Source organism: Coturnix japonica, chromosome 1 (assembly GCF_054131305.1).
Source record: "Coturnix japonica strain WE chromosome 1, WE-NBRP24, whole genome shotgun sequence".
NCBI lineage: Eukaryota > Metazoa > Chordata > Aves > Galliformes > Phasianidae > Coturnix > Coturnix japonica.
The window spans coordinates 12064134-12084698 of record NC_140663.1 but is presented as its reverse complement, the minus strand read 5'-3'; the positions used below and the strand labels follow the sequence as shown (position 1 = coordinate 12084698).

Here is a 20565-nt window from a genome sequence, read left to right as displayed (position 1 = left end):
TGCAAGAAGACAGACAAGTTACAATGAAATTGCAGGAAGGTAGCAGCTCATCTCCAATAAAACGCAATAAAAACTGAAATCATTTCAAACTAAAAGTGCATCAGATTTTGGTTCTAGTAGGCCATGCACCTACACCACCTGCCTCTCTATTACAGCATAACTTTCTGCAGTTTCACAATGCAACGAAGAGCAGCTCTAGAATTACTTATTGAACAGCTCCATACTTAGCAGGAAACTGTGTAAATAGTCCCAATACTTTACTGCACTGGTAGTGGAAAGAGGCGAGCAGGAAGCAGCTGTCAGAGATAACCTATAAAACTATTTTTCCTTCTAAAATCTAATTTCATTCTTTAGATCATCTCATACTACATTGGGAGATAAAAACATAATAATATGTTGCAGTAAGTCTATGTTCAGAACCTTTCACTCAAAAGGAAACACATACTTAATATCTCCAAATGGATGCCAGAATCCATTTTTCACTTCTGAAGGACAGAATTCTCATCTAAGCCCATGAAATTTAACCACAGAAAGCAACTCATTATTTTAGGAAATGTCACTTTACTCCTTCACACAGAGAAAATGTTGTTCACATCTAAACAGTATTGTCTCAATACACTCTTTACCAAATTATTTTAGATAACACCGGTGACAATTTCAACTCCAACGAACACCAGGCAGAAAATGTTTCTGATTGTAAATCACTACAACTAAAGATTTTAGAATTCTTTGGTTACCTGAAGCCTGCTCGGCCCCCTCTCCAGCAATATCAAGTGGTGCAGCAAAATGCAATTCCTCCTTACAAATTCTGTCTCAATTATAAAATTCAACCGCCATAGCTAGTACATCTCTCTTTGAATTTATGAGGGGGCAACAAGCAGGGAAGACTGTATCATGTACTGCAACTAAGCATGACATTTCAATGTAAACCCAGGTAATACAATATTATTAGTAACAATGGTGTGAATTTTAAAACCAGCATCTATTGATAGGAGATGTCACACAGCCATAATTTGTAACAGTTACAAAAAGAGAAATCAGATTTGCTTACTTTTTTACATTTTGCTATGTTCTGCTCTTTCTCCCCACTTTTTTTCCTCTTCTTATCATTGACCTTTGTAACTCTTGGAGAAGCTATTGTAAATGTAGTTGGTGTATGCTGAAAAGCAGTATACAGTTCCACAGGAACTTCATCACCACTCTCTGTTGCGCTGGTATCCCCATCTTTAAAGATAAAGAACAGTTTATAAGCAATCAGAAAGAACATTAACTAGCTACTCCACTACTTCTAAAAGCAAAAAGCATTAACTGTCAACTACTTCAAAGTACCTGTATGCAAAATTTACCAACAGCTGTAACAGCATGAAAATGAATAACCTGTGTGAAGTTTATGATCAGCAGGCATTTGCCATGCCAGGTAAGGAAAAAGCCACACTGATTCAACTTTTTAAATGCAATTACTATATGGTAGTTCATTTTAAACAGCATTAGTATGGAACAAGAACAAAAAAAAAAAAAAAAAAAAAAAAAAGGCAAGAAATTATTCATCAACTCATTCATCTATATATACACCAGGCCTGTACATGTAATACGGCTCCAAGATTCTCTTGGATGACGGCAGTCTAAAAGGGATGACAATTATTACCTGCCCAGCATTTCTTTTGAAATCCTATTTAACCAGTCATGTCCAGATGGAATTTTTACTGCTAAGTGTCCTTTTCAAGGTAAGTACGTCAACATGGCTGAAAGCCTTTCTTCTAACAAAATCCCCCAATAGTTACACACTACTACTCCCCACAAGGAGAAATGGTATCTCTGTTTTTCTTGTTAAAACAAGATTGTACACCAACTGATGCATCTTCATTGCGCTGTTCACAAGATGACCCAAAAGCTGGAGTATGAAATTTAGCACACATCATCATTTATGTCAGGTAAATACATTTCCTGACCTTAAACAGGATTACCCTAGATCTGTCACAATGAAAAGCTATCAAGTGTGGAGAGGATTGGCAGAGAGATGGTACAAACAGATAGGAGACTACAAGTGCTTAGTACAGACTTCCCACATTTTAACAGCTTTTCAAATATTCAGCCTTCATTAAATCATTTCACAATAAATAAGGCTTTTTGAAGCAATATAGAAGGCTTAACAAATACTTAATAAAAGCGCAGAGAGAACAGTCTGAGATTAAAGGGCTGCTGCCTTAATCAGTGCACTCAACAGCCCTGTGAACAGATCCAGCTACTCAAGATTTTTCTTGATCACAACATTCCTTAATCAGGATTACTCTCTACACAATAGTAAGCAATCCAGTTTTACTATATTGGTTCTTCTTTTAAAGTTTGTTAGGCAAATAATTGCATTTTACCTATAATATGATGATATGGGAATATTGATGTCTTAGAAGCTGATGATATTTTATTTTCTTAACTTGTTTGCATCTCTACTGGGACTATTTTATGAACTATCATTAAAAAAAATGCAGAAGTCTAACCAAGAAATAATTTTCATGTATAATAGATTAAATAGCAGTTAATAAATGAAAAGTCAAAGCAACTTTGAAATCATCAATATTGTATTCCAGACATGAATGCCCACAGCATCAAGTCAAAGGCAAATAAATAAGCAAACAAAAGCCCCTACAAAATAACATGTTCCCCAGAGAAGTACAATGCTATTATTGTTGTCTATCTATACTATGCTTTAGCTTTCTGTAAAGAATAATTACCTCAATTAAACATATAATTACACAGAGTTGTTTTGACATGCTCCTTCCTAACCTACATAACCTGCTTTCACTTTGAAGAGCCTCAGCAGAGCACACTAAGGGAAGGCTTTGTAGCAAGGAAGACATGGTGCAAACTCTCCAGAAGTTTCACAGAAAATTATGGGCCCAGACTCTTCCCTCCACAAGAAGCAAGTGGTATTATCAGTACCACTTTACAGATCAGGCAGCTTGAAGCAACATCCTTGAACAAGTAATAGATTTAGATACTGTATGTTTAAAAACTAGAAATACAAAAAGCTGTCCTTGACACAAACAACCAGGTAGTTAACACACACGCTCCACTGATCCAAAGGAAGTGATTTAATCCACAGCAAGCTACATTACACGTTTATACCAGAATAACAAACCAAAAACCACCATAGACAACTGCAAGCACAAAAACCAGGGACCAGAAATGCCCCAAGGAAGAAAGATGAGCACACAAGACTCACCCCTTGGTATCGCAGACAAGTGACACCCCTAAAAACTCAGGAAAAGAGGTAAAACAACTCATCTATTTCTTTCCCCCACTGTTTTACTCTAATGGTACAGAGCTAAGCTCAGCAACACTTCAGAAATCATTTAAACAAAAGCCATTACTCTGTTAAGTACTCTCACATCTAAATGAAAAGTCATGTTACATGTAAACCTCAAAAACACTGTAATAACCATATTAAGGAACACAGAAGTTGGGCAACCCTGACCTTTCATCAAACACCTGTATCTTATCACCAAGTTAAAAGTATCATTCTGCTGCTTTCAAATACTTCTATTAATAGAAACATTTGAATTAATGATTTTTTGCTCTTCATACTTGGTATCATCCATTGAAACGGGCCATTTTCACCAGCCTCTCACGGTGAACTGCTCATACTCACAATTACTTTAAGCCTGACTGAACCATGTAATATCAGCAAGCACAAGAAATACATTTAGCCAGGCTGAATGAAAATTAACCAGAAATTGAAGTATGCTTGCTCCTAATTATGTACTGTAAATTACAATAACCAATAGCACACACTAAGTCACAGCCTAAAAAGGATAAGAAGCACAGGGCTTACTCTGCTTTGATACTTAAGATTAATCGCATAATTTTTTCTCATATTAACTACACAGAACAGATTTAAGACTGATCAGGGCTAAGGATGAAATCAAACACCAACTTCACCTCCTACATAAGATTCTGTCTACCTCTATTGCTGCAAACAATCACAGTGTAACTACAAATCCTAAGAGACTGCTTAAACAGCACAGACCAACTTCTACTGTACTGTACATGAATTCAAACTTAACTTCACAGTGTCATCATACCACTGAACATATAACAAGTATATTTATTTTACTCTTAAAATAAGCTAAATACACAATTTAGAATTCTAAAAGAATTTGTAATATCCAGCATTTCAGTCTAAACTTTTATTAAGTTAAGTTCTGTTTTGTAAAAACAAAAGCAGGTGAAGACGACAATAATGGTGGTGTTCTAAGTTGTTAGTATGTTTAACTGTCAAAAGCAGCTTGCACACCTTGCACATACCCCCCACATTTCAGTGACAGCTGAGGCATCACAGAAGTTTGGTAGTAAAACATTTTAAGTTACAGAACAGAGATGATCTCCTTCCTATGTTAGAGCTCTTATAACAGCTTCAAAGTAACCACTTGTCAACCAAAAGCATGCCACACTTTGGCAACAGCAAGTCAGAGCTTATGACAGGTTACATCAGTTGAGCTTCCAAATTCTATAAAACGAGAGCAAATTCTATTAAAAAGACGACAGAAAAAAGACTACCACAATAAAAAAAACTGTATTAATTTTTCTAGTTGACAAAAACACCAATACATACAGCCAACAAATAAGAAGTAGGATTCCATCGCTATTATGCTATCTTGTTTTAAAGCTTGTTTAGTTATTTAATTTTTTATCAGAGTCAGTAACATTAGCAGCAGTAGAATGGTTTTAAGATATCAGTAGCAGGATACAAATCTACACTGTTAAGGAAGAAATGACAGTGATATGAAGTCATTTTCCCCCCAGAGAAAGCAAACCCTCTCTTGTCCCAGAAGAAAACTCAAACTTCCTCATCTATTGTTAGTAGCTCAAAGTATTCTTATCATTATAAAAGCTACTTTTTTTATAAAATATCAAGGCTCAGACTGTATTTCTCCACAACAGTCAAGAAAAAAACAATAAAAAAAAAAATCAACAGGGATGACAACTTTTAATGGAACACTTGGAAATATTCTGATGCAACATTCTTATAAACAGTAAAAAATACAAGAATCTATAAGAAATAGATTTACTGAACCTTACACATGCTGAATGCAGTCAAAATTGCAGCAAACTGTGTACACGCTCTTAAGTCCACACAGTTATTTTACAACCTTTAGTTAAGAAAAGTCTAAATTTTACCCACCTGACATATTTTCCCTTTTCCTCCGCTGCAATAGCACTGCCCTTTCCTTATCCAAGTTCCTGAAATTAGAGAAATAACTTTACATTTATGTATTCACACATCCAAGAATTAGAACAGACTTATTTCCATTTTCCAGCAACCATTACAGAATAAACTGTATAATAACTGAAAGTTTAAATATTCGTATCACTTGAAAAACACTCTGAAAATGCAGGTAGCTCAGAAGAATGATTAACAATTGTACCAGGGATTACAAATAAGCAGACATTAAACAATTTTCTTGCAGATCCAAATAATCATTATGATATAAGATCCTAAGATGACAGGGTTCAAACATTTTGTCAGAAGAATCATTTATTTGTAAATAAATGTGTTTTGAACACAAATCTTTTATTCACTATGTAACTGACAATCTGCAATATAACTAACAGGAAGCATTTTAAGCTGTATGCCACAAAGCAACTATCATTAGTCAGGCACCATCCACCTAACACACAAAACAAAATGCCTCCCCCTTGTCATGTCATATGACTTCTAGTTTGAGAAGATAAAAGGTATCTATTTCAGAGCAAGAAATCTTTGAAGTGAGGACTGCAGCATTTTGGAATGATACTAAGAAATGTATTCAAATCTGATACATCAGTTAACAACCTGAAAGAACTGCTGTAAAGAACTCCCTATGTTTGACAGCAATGAAACAAAAGATGGAACGAATTTTCTCAGGCTGGCCAACACACAGACAAAATGCATGAGATGCTGCTATGGCAATAACTGTTTCAAGTGTTTATCACTGTCAGCTAGTGAGGTAAAACAACCATCAGGGAGAACATGGAAATGGGTATCAGTGCGATCACCTACAACAGAAACACAGCTCCATCTATTTTGTTGTGGTTTTCTGAAAGATTCTGCACTCCTTCCAGCTACCTGGAGTTCAAAACCATTGAACTACTCACCTTGGTTGACAACGTTCACACAGATATATGTCAGGAATATGCTGTCTGTCAATTCCCATGCAGTCAATGTGCTGCCAGACACTAAAAAAACCAAAAACTTTCCATTATTTTAAGCAAAATTTTAGAAACTTTGTGTGCCTGTGCATGTTTGGTTTATTTTTTTTTCATCATCATTTTAAGATTAAAAATAAGATTAAAAATAAGAGTAAACATTACCAGAATTAAGGACCACTGAAAATGAACAAGCTTGTTACACATGCAGCCAGGCGAATGAGGCCCAAATTAATGTTATAATTAGCTGTAGCAATTATTTCAGAAATATGCAGTGACTTTGTAAATTAAGCAGCATCAATTTGTTCATTGGAAGTCTCGAAGCTCAATTTTCCAAAGTCCAGAAATCTATTAGCACCCATTCGCATTAGTATGCTCAAGCAGGTACTTAAACATGAACACAGAAGTTTAAACACTTAACTTCAGCTTCCCAAATAAGAAACTGCTGAGTTTAAGAATTTCAGTAACTATGGAAAGATTAAGTCTACTCTTGAGAAGATTAAGAGCTCGTATAATAAAGATGATTCACACGGAAACTGATATTTGAGAGCTTTATGTCCAATCATCTTGTTTTCTTCAAGTTACTTAGTAACATATACTTAATTTACCAAGATGTTTTATTATTACTTGGTACATTCAGATTTCTATTTTGCCATAATCACAAATAACTTGGAGAAAGTACCAGACAGATACCCAGTTTTAGGATAATAAAACCCTAACTGAAGTAACAGTACACAAATAAAGACAGGAACAAATTGATGTGAACAGTTAAGACAGATAGGAATAAGGTGTAATAAATTCATTGGCCTTCATCAACTACCCTGCCTATTAGAAAGCCATACAACTTTCAAACAATGTTCTGATGAAGGAAACCTATTTTATTAACCAACACAGTATATCACTATTTAATTGCACTTAATATTACAATGCAGTTCTAAGTCATTTTTACCCTCTTGACGCATTTAATATTCATTACCTGCATTTGTCACAACAGATCATATATCCATCATCATGTGTAAAGCCACAAATGCATCTGGTAATATCAGTTCCATAGCTTCCATCCTCTGATGTACTGATGGTAGTAGCACTGGAGGTTTCATCAAAGTTGGGAGTGGTAAATATGCCTACTTCATTCTTGCTTATAACTACTGACGGAGGAGGAGAAGCTGGAGGCGTTGGAGGAGGCCGAGCACCATAGTTATGGTCCTAGATTGTTTTTGAAAGGTAAGTTGTAAGTATTCACACGCTCTGATGGTTATTTAAGCCAAAGTAGAAATAACTTCATAAAAAGTCTCTGAATCTCTATGCATTTATAAATAACCCTTTATACTTTTATTTTTTGTCATTATTCATTCTTGGTTATCTACCTTCTCAGCTGTGAGGGTGGTGAGACACTGCAACAGGTTGCCCAGAGAGGCTGTGAATGCCCCCTCCCTGGAAGCATTCAGGGCCAGGCTGGGTGGGACTGAGCAACTTGGTCTAAAGGGAGGTGTCCCTACCTATAGCAATGGGTTGGAACTACATGGTCTTAAAGGTCCCTTCTAACCCAAACTGTTCTTTTAATCTATGTTTTACATGAAGTTAACTATGTTCATCATTGAGCTTCCCAATCAACCATTTTCAGCCAATTTACACAAACCTCAATAAAATGCAGAACTGTAAGCAAGAATCAGCATTTTTCTATTTTAGAACAGCATATTTTACATGATCTATTTTACGTATAATATCTAGTGTGAAACTTACTGCATAGGGCAAACCAATGTAGCTGTGTGAATGCGAGCTGCTGGTATACAACTGGTGCGGATAACTGTTCGATTTTTCAACTACCACAGGGCTAGCTTCTACGGATTCTGGTCTGCAAAATCAAATAATAAGAAGAATAAATACAGTTATACTAATAAATATCACAGCATGTAAGCTAACATAACATTAATAAACTGCATGCACTTGTTTCACAGCTGCTAAATAATTACTCGCTCTTCCTGTTAAAAAGAAGCATACAAATCCATGTTAAATCACTTCCTATAACCTACAAATTTGTTTACGAAACAAAAGAGCATGTTATGCATTTTGTCAAGGATTCATCAGTCAGTATGCCTGAATCTATTAAGCTGCAATAAAACCTAAATACGGGAGTTCAACTTAATAACAAAAGAAGGAAGCAGCAGAACACACAGGGATTGCACATTTATTGATACAGCTCCAGCACCAGCTGCGATGCTCCTAAATTCTGCAGTGACACCTAGTGGTAGCACCAGCACATGATTCTCAACATTTTCATCAACCAGCACCAAAGCAGTGGAGTATTCTTTTTACAAACAGAAATCTTAAGGCATTATTTATTAAAAAAGGAACAAAAAACAGTTACCAAATTATATTTATCTAGAAAGAAAACACTGAAAAAACTGCTAGATAATGCTTTGCAGTAAAAGGCTGCAATAGTCAACCCACTGCTTACATGATCTGAACAATAACACAGAAGATGAGAAAGGTAAAGAAAAACTAAAATAGGAACCTATCAGTCCAAGAAATCTCACCTTTTCTCAGCAGTTACATTTATATCAGCATCCTGAAGCTTTTATATTTTTTTTTAGACCAAACGATTCGAATATAGTAGTGCAGACTCCACGTGAATGCAGTTACCCAGCTGCATTAGGAACTTATGTTTCACATTGAGACAGAACAAGATATCTGTATCTAATAAACTGAAATGGCATCTGACTTGCAATACAAATCAAGCCTAATTTGCTTTTCTAAATTCAGCTGTTATACATCAAATATATTTCCCATCACAAATACTTTAGTAATTCCTTGAATTTATGTTTAAAATAGAGATGGTCACTCTGAACACTGTTAATACAAAAATCTTCAGATTCTAAGATGTAAAAGATGGGCTTTTTGGTGTTGTTATTACAGCACAAAGTGATACTAAGCTGATGTAGGAAACATCACCAGCTCTCACTTGCTGCTAACATTTTAATAGGAATAGTTATTCTACACCCAGGAGGGGAGTAAACTCTTCAAAAGGGCTGACAATAGCAGGACACGGGGAAATGGTTTTAAGTTAAAAGAGGGAAGATTTAGGTTGGACGTTAGGGGGAAGTTCTTTACTAAGAGAGTGGTTAGGTCCTGGAACAGGCTGCCCAGGGAGGTTGTGGATGCCCCGTCCTTGGAGGTGTTCAAGACCAGGTTGGACGGGGCCCTGGGCAACCTGATCTAGTAAATGTGTATGTTTGGTGGCCCTGCCAGGCAGGGGGGTTGGAACGACATGATCCTTGAGGTCCCTTCCAACCCGGGTCATTCTGTGATTCTTCCTGGAAACAACGCAGCACATTTTCCTATCTACTTGCAGGTCTCCTACTAACACCTTCAAGCAGCCTGCTTCTCACCAGCTTTTACCTACATGATACTACTACACAGTAAAACAGTGCAAAAATAAACACTTGTTAAAATTACCCGTAGGTGAGAAATAATGTGAGTCAATGAAGTCCAAAGTGGAAAAAATTCTATTGAAAAACTAATGTTTCTCACAGCCACCATGAAGGGTGGAGGAAAGAGGAGGACATTCATCAGGTTCATCCAACATGATAAAGAATAAAAGACATCAGTTGGAAAGACAAATTTTTTCCAACAGACCTGCCTTTACATTATGACCATCCATACACTGACGTGCAATGCGCCTATGCAGTAACTGTACACCATTAATGTCATCTCGGTAACCCTTCTGATGACCCTGCCAATCTAAATGCCAGTGAATTACCAGTTGACCTTCCAACCATGATCTCTGAAATAGAAATTATCTTTTCCCCTCTCCAATTCAAGAGAGTCACAATCACTGTATTGCTTCTATTGTTATTCTTCACCACTTATTGAATTGGAAAAGCACAACCATGGTTCCATGCTCACCCACTATGGGTTGGTTCCAAGCTCAACCTAGATTGTTTTCTTGAGCCTATGGAAAATAAAACCCTCCATTTTCAGAGCAGGAGGGTTCACTCATATAGGCTAAGGGGGAATTCATCTACAGTTCATCCTTAGGCAGTACCGTGATTAATTTAGGAGATTTTTCTTCACTGAAAATAAACAAATCCATCTTCCCATGACCTAAATGCCAGCTACTTCAACACGGGAACACTCAATGAAAATACCAGAATGGAAACATATATCCTAAAAAGTGAGGTCAGATGTACTTCATTAACTGACAACAAAACTAAAGAGCTACTCCTACAAAATGTAGAGCAAGTCAATACACCCTACCCCTTAACTCTATTTCTACCTGAGCTAGCAAATTATAGACCAGAGTCTTCAAAATTTACATGAAAACAGTTGTAGAAAGCAGAAATATTAAGCTTCTAGAAAGGAAATGCCAAAGACAAACAAATGCAAACCATTATCTCCAACTGTTTTAAGATCTGGAGAACACAGGGCACAAAACAAAAGCCCAATTTTCATTCAAGGCAGTACATATATTGATCAGCAATTCAAAACCATGCTAAATATTCAGAATTAAAAAACAAACAAACAAACAATAAATAAATAAATAAAAACCTAACAGCAAGGACTACTTTAAAAAAGCAAAGATTCTGCTGGGTTCAAATTACCTAAAAACATTCTTGTAACTTGAAAAAAAAGGGAGTTAAAAAGCTAAAGATGTCTCAAATAACTTCTAACACGTTCACATCATTCCCTAGTGTTCATATTTAAAAGTACAGTGCAAACTGAAAAAAATATTCTGCATGTTGCCAGCAGATGGCGTTAGTCAAAAATTAAATAACACATGAAAACGGACAGTTAAAATCAGACCCTCCATTCACCTATATTAAGGGAATCAATTATAAGCCATGCTAAGCAATAGCAAATTCTTCTTGAAAAAGTTCCCCTTATTGTTTTCAAACACTGTTTCGTTTCCAACTGAGCAGAAATTACAGAAAAAGTGAGGGTGGATTTTGACCAACACTCAAAGTACAATTAGTCCTTAGCACCTGGGGATATCAACCACCTTCATAGAATTCCAGGTATTCAAACAGAAGAGAATCCCGATAAAATTGAAGTTTCCATATCCTAAAGCTAAGCTATCCACCTACACTCAAAACCTCAGCTACCAGTACTTCCTGAAAGCGTTTGTTGAAATTCCAAACGAAATGTCTCGCTTCCATGTATGTTTCAGCACCAAACTGTCATACATTAGTTTAACTGATCTAATTTTTTATAGAGTTTGGGTTTGCTTTCCCTTTGCACCCGCATCTGAGCTATGCCTGGTTGAAGGTCAACTAAGATAAGGAGAGCAACACATTCTGTATGAGGAGCAGCTAACATTTTGTGTATCAAGACACTGCATTTAGCCGAACTCATTTGAGAGGCTTATGGCTACTTAGGGAACAAACCACTCACCACTACTGCTTAACACAGCCTTCCCACTTGGGAAAAGCCCACAACTCATTATGACCACTATAAATACAATCTATACCCAAAATAACATACTCACTGAAAACACAGCTACCGATCACTTATCATCTGAAGAACAGCAGTACTTTATCAGGTCTTCATGTCACAGCAAATAACACACTGAACTATTATGTTTGTACTGACTATTACATTTATTTACTCTAATTTCAGCATGGCTTGCTACATCTGCAAGAAATATCAGTAACCTCAGGAATGGAGACCTTCTCCTTCCTAAGCATACAAGAAATCCACACACACAAAACGAAAGAGTGTGAACAGTTCAATGAATTACTTAACACAGACTTAGAGCGCTTTCTGCACCAATGAAATTACTGTCCACGATATGAAACAGATTATTGCTCTGAGTTATTAAAAATCCAATATAACTTCAGAGATCCCCAAGTCTTCTCAACTAAATGTATTAAAAAAATCCTCAGCAGGAAAAAGAAAATAAGTAACAGAAATCAGGAAACGTAATTAGTAAGTTAACATACTTACTCTGAGCCTGCAGCCATTTCCAAATATGAAGTATCTGCTGTGTCAACCCCCAGTGGGATCACTATGCTCATGACGTTCGTTTCTGATAAATTCGATTACTACAGAGTCCTATGCATTGGTATCCAAAACACTGGGGCATGCCAGCCACAGTGCTCATTGCAAACATCTAAGTGCATCCACAAACCCTGTGGAAAAAATAACAACACAAAGCAGAAGAGTGAGTCAGATTTCTTTAAAACAGGCATTCTATATCATGTATACAGTGATATACAGTATACATAGTAATTTAAGTATTATTTTATGCAAGCAAAAAGAAAACAGAGAATTCAGTTTTGCTATCAAATACACTTACAAGCACAATGATCTTAAGACTCAAAAATACTACTAACTAATGAAAATATTATCATTTAAATTGGTGATCACAACAATTCATTCATCGTACTCCATGACATAACGAAGACTCATTTGAAGGCACACATACTGAACACCAGGTACACTTCCTTACTGCTCCATTTAGTCAGAGCTCAGTTGCTTTAACTTTCAATAGAAATCTTGTAACAAATGTTTTAATGCATTTCTCAGAAACCATTCCTGACTTTTGCTAGGGGTTCAGAAAGAACCCCAAACCTCCAACACTTACATTGCTTTCATGAAAGAAAGCCAGAACTCCCATTCCATATCCTTGAAAATGGAAATAATTAACAATGATTAACAAATAATGATGAAATGACATTTTGAATCTCATTTTTATGGAATGCTGTTGGAAGATAACAAAAGGGTGACTTTTTCAGAAGTGATTTCCTTAAGTGGCAAACAAAACCAATCAGTAGCAGTTTTTAGTTGTAGAGCAAGGATACAATTTACAATGATTCAAGTAAGTAAACAAAACTCATCCCACTTGTTATGGCATCCATTACTGGTCACCCATCCCTCTTACTGAGTAGTGGGAATACCAGACTGAGCACAGAAAAGCTGCAAACTGGTACTTCTATTCACAGGTTAATAAACAAACATGATTTCACATCCTGATGTAGACATGTAACCAGGCAATTGAAGCAAAATGCCCTCATCTTCACTACTTGCTTAATGAAGAACTGTAAAGTCCTTCCCATGGCAGAACTGAAAAAAATCTAGACTACTCAGCAATGAAGCACATACAGTAACTTAATACATATAATTCTTCCATCTGACATACACTTCAGCTAGGATGTAACACTACAAAAGCCCAAGAATTCTGAGATCCAACATATTTTAACACCCTCCTCCTTGCCAAACGCATTGCACTGCCAAGGAAAAGCTAACCAGCCTCATGTGGAAAATGGTGCACTGGTAAAAAAGACTTTGCAGAAAAGCTCTGTGGACAAACTTGAATTTGGTTCTTTTGTTGATCAAGTCAGCATCTCCAGAATGATGAAGCATCTAAAATAATGAACATCTCTAAGGGACAGATTGACAGCAAGTCTTCACTTAATACATTTGACCTCATTACCAAAGCCTGAGATCTCAACGTGGTTTTTAGTGTGTAAACCTCCAGTTCAGTGCTCCTCAGGAAAGCAGCAGTCACATCTCAGTGGTGCTAAATGAGTCACCAAGTACAAGGGAGTAGAAAAGAATCAGGCCAACCAGCTGTTGCTTGAGCAAAGCCTCTTGCTTCCTCATAGTAAACACTAAACATTTTCTTACCAATTATCAAAAGCATCACACTGTGTCACTAGCTATGTGTAAAACTGAGAAAAATTAAGAACAATCAGTGAGAAAAGTCTGGTAAACCAAAAGCAGGTCTAGAGAAATAGCTGGCATAAGGGAAACCCCAAATCCCTCTCACTATTGCAGCGAGTGTTCGTAGCATTGCCACAGTTTACTCACAGGGCAGAAACCATGCCCTACAGAAACCTCATTTACAACTTACACAAAGCTTCAGTTTCCATTTAGTTCCCTTTTTTTTCAGAAGAAAACAAGTCTGAATTAACTACAATCTGAAAGGAAATTATCAACTTGTTTAATCCAGGTAAATCAGCTGCCACATGTTAAGACATGCTGATCCACTGTTATCTTCAGCTGCACCTACACCAACAAATCATTAGCATAATAGGGATTTTTACTTTATGCCTGTAATTAGAACAGTCTAAAAAACAACATCAGCTTACTACAAAGTACGTGCATTTTATAAGGGCAAGTATTGACAGGACAAGGGGAAATGGCTTTATACTGGAACAGGGCAGACTTAAACTACATATTAGGAAGAAACTATTCACTGTGAGGGTGGTGAGACACTGTAACAGGTTGCCCAGAAAGGCTGTGAATGTCTCCTCCCTGGAAGCACTCAAGACCAGGCTGGATGGGGCTGTGAGCAACCTGGTCTAGAGGACGGTGTCCCTGCCCACAGCAGGGGGTTGGAACTGCATGGTCTTAAAGGTCCCTTCCAACGCAAACCAGTCTATGATTCATTCTATGTCTGAAAGATACACACGGCACCATAGTCTGGGTTCAAGATCTCACCTACTGTGATGTTTCTCAAACTCAAGAAGGCTTTTGGTGATGGTGGCCATTCTTTGTTTGGTGTTTGTTTTTTTTTTAACTTAAATTTTCTTTAAAAATAATAATAATAGTTCCGCATGAACATGTGGAAGAACTTCTTTATGATGAGGGTGACGGAACACTGGAACAGGCTGCCCAGGGAGGTGGTGGAGTCTCCTTCACTGGAGATATTCATGACCCACCTGGACGCCTACCTGTGTGACATGGTGTAGGGAGCCTGCTTTGGCAGGGGGTTGGACTGGATGATCTCTAGTGGTCCCTTCCAACCCCTACAATTCCGTGATTCTGTAATGCTGGAGATACAATCATATAAACTATCCAACAATGAACAACAGTGATGTCAGATTTCAGATGAAGGAAATTTATTTTCTGCCATGTCACAACGAAAAGTATTGTCATGACATTAAAATATTCCCAGTATTTCTCCATGGATTTTATCTGGACTACAGAATTTGGGCAGTTTAGAACAGACAATAACGTAAACACTGAGGATCATTTTTTCTTATCCATCCTAAAAGGGATTATTTATCCTCTTACGTTCGATACTTTAAACAATTCATAAAATACTATCTGGTATCTGGTATCATAACACAGCACTTTTCAATTTCAACATTTATTTCAAGTCCGTGCTCTGCCAGAATTCTGGAAACCTGGCATCAATGGCCACCTAAAGAAACTTTCATAGATGATTTTTATTGAAGTTATTGGCAGGGAGAAGTGGAAAGAAGGGGGGGAGAGGGGGGGGGCAGGTAGAGAAAAGTTGTTGCAATTAAGCAGACTATACACAACTTGGTGCTGAAAAGCCTTTCTGTAAGTAGCACATTAATTTGGAAGTTAGGAAGACCAAGGAGGTTTGTCCAGTTAATTTCAGGGTCACAGAGTTTAAAAGCCACTATACAAAAGCTTCTGGTCCAAAGTCGATTTATTAGCTCCTTCTAGGGTAAAGTAGCTCATCTATTTGTTAAACTTGATAGTAGAAGATCTTGTTAGGGACTCTCTTTGCTCTTGTGACATTACCCCCGAATCATTAAAGAATGTTGATAATTTCTCCAGGTCACCATTTTCTTCAATAACTACCACATCAGCACAACTTCACTGCATGCAAAACATCTTGTGCAAGAAAATCCCGTGATTATTTAGTTGCAGCTGATAGGTTTGACTTACCCCATTAATATGACTATCATTAAAAAAAAATGAATATTTTTGCTTAATCTGGTTAAGACATCTACCCTGTGCATGGTCAACCCCTTGCAAGAAAAACTTAACCACGCTTTTGCATTTTCACTTTATCACAGTGGTTTACAACTTTCACAGCAATTCTTCTCTCTAGAGAGCACACATGACATTGCTAACTTAACTGCCTTATCAAATAAAGATATTGAAAATTCACCACTACTTTTCACGATTTATTTTGCTTACGATGCCAGAGTCAGTATTTCTAAATGAATGGTGCCCTAACAGTGGAAGCGTAAGAACACAATGCATTCCAGATTATTTCATCTGCATGGCTTTATACAAAGAACATCATTTATGCATTAAACAACAGAAAATAAGTTACACATTATCCCTGAGGTATTGCACTTACACAATATTATTTTGTGGTTTAATGAAGACCACATGTTTCCTTTCTGCTTTGTCCTTCTAAGATCAATTATGTGACAGAAGATGAAAAAAGTTTTCACTGGTACATGGAGGAGGAGAGGAAAAAAAAACAACCACAAGTACAGAGGGTCTAATTCTTCAGCCACAAGTTACACCAATATTTCTGGACCTAATTCTACAAGATTCAAACATTCAAAGTGCAGCTCAGATCAGGTGTTGGCCGAAGGGAACTACAGACCTACTTTATCGGTGTGTCTTCTCACCCCTTCCCCTTTCATCTGTTTCTTGGGGAACCACCAAAAGCTACACTGAATAGTTTCAGGAAACAAGCAGATGACAGATCACCCTGACAAAGTGCACTTGAAAATTAAGAACCTGAAGTCTAGCCAAAGTGTCCTGATGACACCAACAAGCTTTCGTAACGGGCTATCTACCAGCTATCAATCATCCTTTAAACATCGAGTTCACACAATCAATTTCTTCCATGGTATTTTCTATGTAGACTTTGTGTAGGTTTTTTCAGTGCTGTTGTTTTGTTTTTTGTTCTTAATATATTTCATATATTCATATATTTTTATATGTAAACTCTTTCAACAGCATATAAACATTTTTCAAGTCAAAGGAAACCAGACAATACTTGCTGTACTTGGAAAGGTACAATTCATACTGGTATCAGTTACATGAGCCAGCAGAGTGCAGCTCAGAAGGCCAATGGTATCCTGGGCTCCATCAGAAGAGGGGTGGCCAGCAGGGACAGGGAGGTGATTGTCCCTTGCTACCCTGCTCTCACAAGGCCCCATCTGGAGTGCAGCATCCAGATCTGGGGCCCAGTACAGAAAGGACATGGAGCTGTTGGACATGGCCCAGAGGATGGCCCCATCCCCTGTGAAGACAGGCTGAGGGAGCTGGACTTGTTCAAACTGGAGAAAGCTGTGAACTTATGGAAGCCTTCCAGTGTTTAAAAGAGGATTATAAAAAGGAGGGGAATCAACTTTTTACTTGGGTAGGTAGAGATAAGACAAGGAGGAATGGTTTTAAGCTCAAGGATGGAAGGTTTAGACTGGATGTCAGGGGGAAGTGCTTCGCAGAGAGTGTGGTGAGGTGCTCGCACAGGCTGCCCAGAGACAATGCTCCATTCCTGGAGGTGTTCAAGGCCAGGTTAGATGGGACCCTGGGCAACCTGGTCTAATACCAGATCTGGACAGTGGTGGCCCTGCCTGTGGCAAGAAGGCTGGAACTTGATGATCCTTCGGATGCCCCTCCAGCCCAAGCCGTTCTATCATTCGTTCTATGACACTTATCATAGAACCTCTGCATAACATTTCACCTTATTTGATAAGAGAAACATAACTAAGAAACCTGCTAGAGCCTACACTGCATGGACAAGCACACTAAGGCTCTCATTCAGGTGCAGAGACATAAAACTTCTCATAGAAGTTAAAGATAAGAGGTGATGTTGGCATGATACGCTTGGGGCTACCTTCATGTACTTACCACAAATACAGTAACACAATGGAGGAGGAAGGGATAGGGAAGAAACCTGCTTTTAACATTCTATTTGTTATATCAGAGTTTGGTTTTAAGTTGTTCTTGTTTGTTTTAAACACAGTGTCATTGTTGCTTGTGTTTCCTTCCACACTGATAGGTTTCCATATCCTACCACAGCAAGACAGATAACAAAGAAAAACACTTAAGGAAAAAAGAAAACTCTATAAACTTTTCCAGTAGAACTGAAAGAAAGTTGCAATACAACATTTTTTAATTAATAAAGAGACATCAGTGAAATAATAGACTAAAGCTATAATTATATGTATATATTTTTAGCTTAAGATATTCCACATGAAGGCTGTGCTAACCTCAGTAAGTTGACTGCTAAAGCGAATTCATGTTTCCTACATCAGTCGGCATTACATGAACACATGGCCTCTTTGTTCCTATTTCTGTTGGACAGTTTGTATGATTTCAACGGATGCATGAAGAACTGATACATTTTCCTACCAATCGTCCTTACCAGTCAACATCTGCCAAATAATGTCTACAAAGTGGAAAATAAGAAAGTAGTAGCATATTTTTTTAGGTATCTCAGGACTTTAGGATTTCATCATAGAATACTTCAGGGTCTCTGTAAATGCTGGACAAAATTGCAAGGATGAAAAATCTAATCAGAATTCTGGCTATTTCAAGAGAAGAAATAGCACTAATTTAAGACAAATAATTTGGATTATACACCCATGCACTCAAATTTACCTCAAAATCTTGATCGAACGCCTCTGCAAAGATTAACACAAATTATTATCTCTGTTTTGTCTGCTCTGCATCTTCATAAGGTCTGTATACAATACCTACATAACTAGGGGGAAAAAATAAATCCTAACTTTCTAACCTAAACTCACTGTCCCACATCCTTTAACTACAGGCAAAACATTAAGAACAATTTCCTGGAGCAAGGTTTAGGTTTCAGAATATACGCCGTGCACATATTGAGGCTCTTCTTTGAGTGGCATGTACAAATCTGAGGGAATTAAACCGAAGCTTACTGGAACAAATGAAATTGCTGGGACAAAGTTACTTATCTGCACAGTCAATTCTATACCCCTTACGGGCCAAGGAACAGCAGGAAGGGTAGAGAAGAGTTATCATATTTTGCAGACAAAATTCAAACATGAAATACTCAGACTAGTTGTATGACAGTCTTGAGCCAAGCCAGATCTTTCAGTTCGACTACCACATGATGCTGATCTGGTTATAACTTTAAAGTCAATTTGAATGTAAAAGCAAAATGACTATACTCATATTGCATTAAACCGAACAACTCCAGCTTCTGCTCCCAAGAAAGAATTCATCCCACTGTCTGTTCATCTTGGCTCCACACACTCATACAGGATCACTCTGAAACTATCTACAGGTTTTCACAGCAATGGGGATCTTGACAGCAAGACACAGAGACCGCCAAGACAGCATTACTTTCATATCTCCAGTGCCTTGTGCTGACATCAGTGTAATTTGTTTACAGAAGATGTCTCAGGTTAACAGAGAGATGATCAAGAAACATTATTGTTTGATTTTCTTACCACATCAGGAAAAACAATCTCTATGGTATGCTGGTGCCTGCCTTCCCCTCAAAAATATTTTCTTTATAAGCGGAGGTAGATAAAAGCATTTCTGAAATGCTGGTACTCAATGTTAACACTCAGAAACTCAGTTAAGGGTCTTAAAATTGAGCCTATTGAATGTACTGCCAAAAGGCAAACAGAAAGCAGCAGAATTTAGAGGATAAACATTCTGAAAAGACTCCTATACATAAGTTATTATGAGTTGATTGAATATGCAATTTGAACATTTTCTTCCCCCCTCAAGCCCAATTACATCATATGCTCATACTTGTTTTGCAATTATTAGCAAAAGCAATTCTTGTCATGCCTGCCTTCAGATTTAGAGGCCAACAATTTTAACCTGCAGTCATGGGAACCACCCTTCTCACTAAGAAGTCCACAGGAACGTACCTAGAAAACGTCAATATGCCATATACCTGTGCTTTAACATCATCTGTGCAGGAGCAGCTTCTAAATAACAATGTACCTATCATTAAAGCGTGTCACAGCCCACAGATTCAGTGAGGAAAACATCTGTCCTGAACTGTCACCCAACCAACAGCTCAAGAACTTGAGCATCCCTACCTGCTCCCCTGTCTGCAATCTATTTTGTTTAAAATCAATTTTCTAATTGGAGGCACAGGGTGTTACTTTTTATCACTGCTCTGAGCACTCCGACATTAATGGAATACACTAAGCATGATTCAAATATGTAAAAGTTAACTATAGCATGTGTATATACACACACATATATGTATGCATCTACACACACAGTAATCTGGAAAAAAAGACGCAGCATATCTATACACACAGACTAAATACAACGTATCAAAGCAAGTGGAATATTTATTTATTGCGGACTGCTTCCAAGGAGATAACACATCTTTAACCAGACCTATAAGCAGAATACATGAATAAATGACTAATCTTGCCCACAAGGAAGTTCCTTCTCCATTTCCCCCCCCCAACAAGCTTCACCATAGTACAGATTTTGCTCAGAGATTAGGAGGGATATCCAGCTCCCAGGCATTACATCACTGAAGCTGCAGTCAGAAATAGTCACACTCAGAAACAGCTTCGACTTCAAATTCAGACAATTGCTGACTGCTGCTCTCTACAGTAACCTGATAGAGAAAGTGAGCAATCTATTTCAAATTTAGAACAAGACAAAAGAGGGTAGAAGGTAAAAAAACAAACAAACATTAAG

General features: G+C 37.4%; 1 protein-coding gene across 1 annotated transcript in view; it reads right to left on the bottom strand.

Moving 5' to 3' along the window:
- Nucleotides 1-20565, bottom strand: part of KMT2E (lysine methyltransferase 2E (inactive)) — a 53300-nt gene that overhangs the window by 23604 nt on the left and 9131 nt on the right. Inside the window, 6 exon segments of the mRNA XM_015885824.3 lie at nucleotides 1052-1224; nucleotides 5180-5238; nucleotides 6133-6213; nucleotides 7160-7389; nucleotides 7927-8038; nucleotides 12127-12311. Coding sequence (XP_015741310.2) covers nucleotides 1052-1224; nucleotides 5180-5238; nucleotides 6133-6213; nucleotides 7160-7389; nucleotides 7927-8038; nucleotides 12127-12197 — 726 coding nt within the window. The 5' untranslated portion in view covers nucleotides 12198-12311.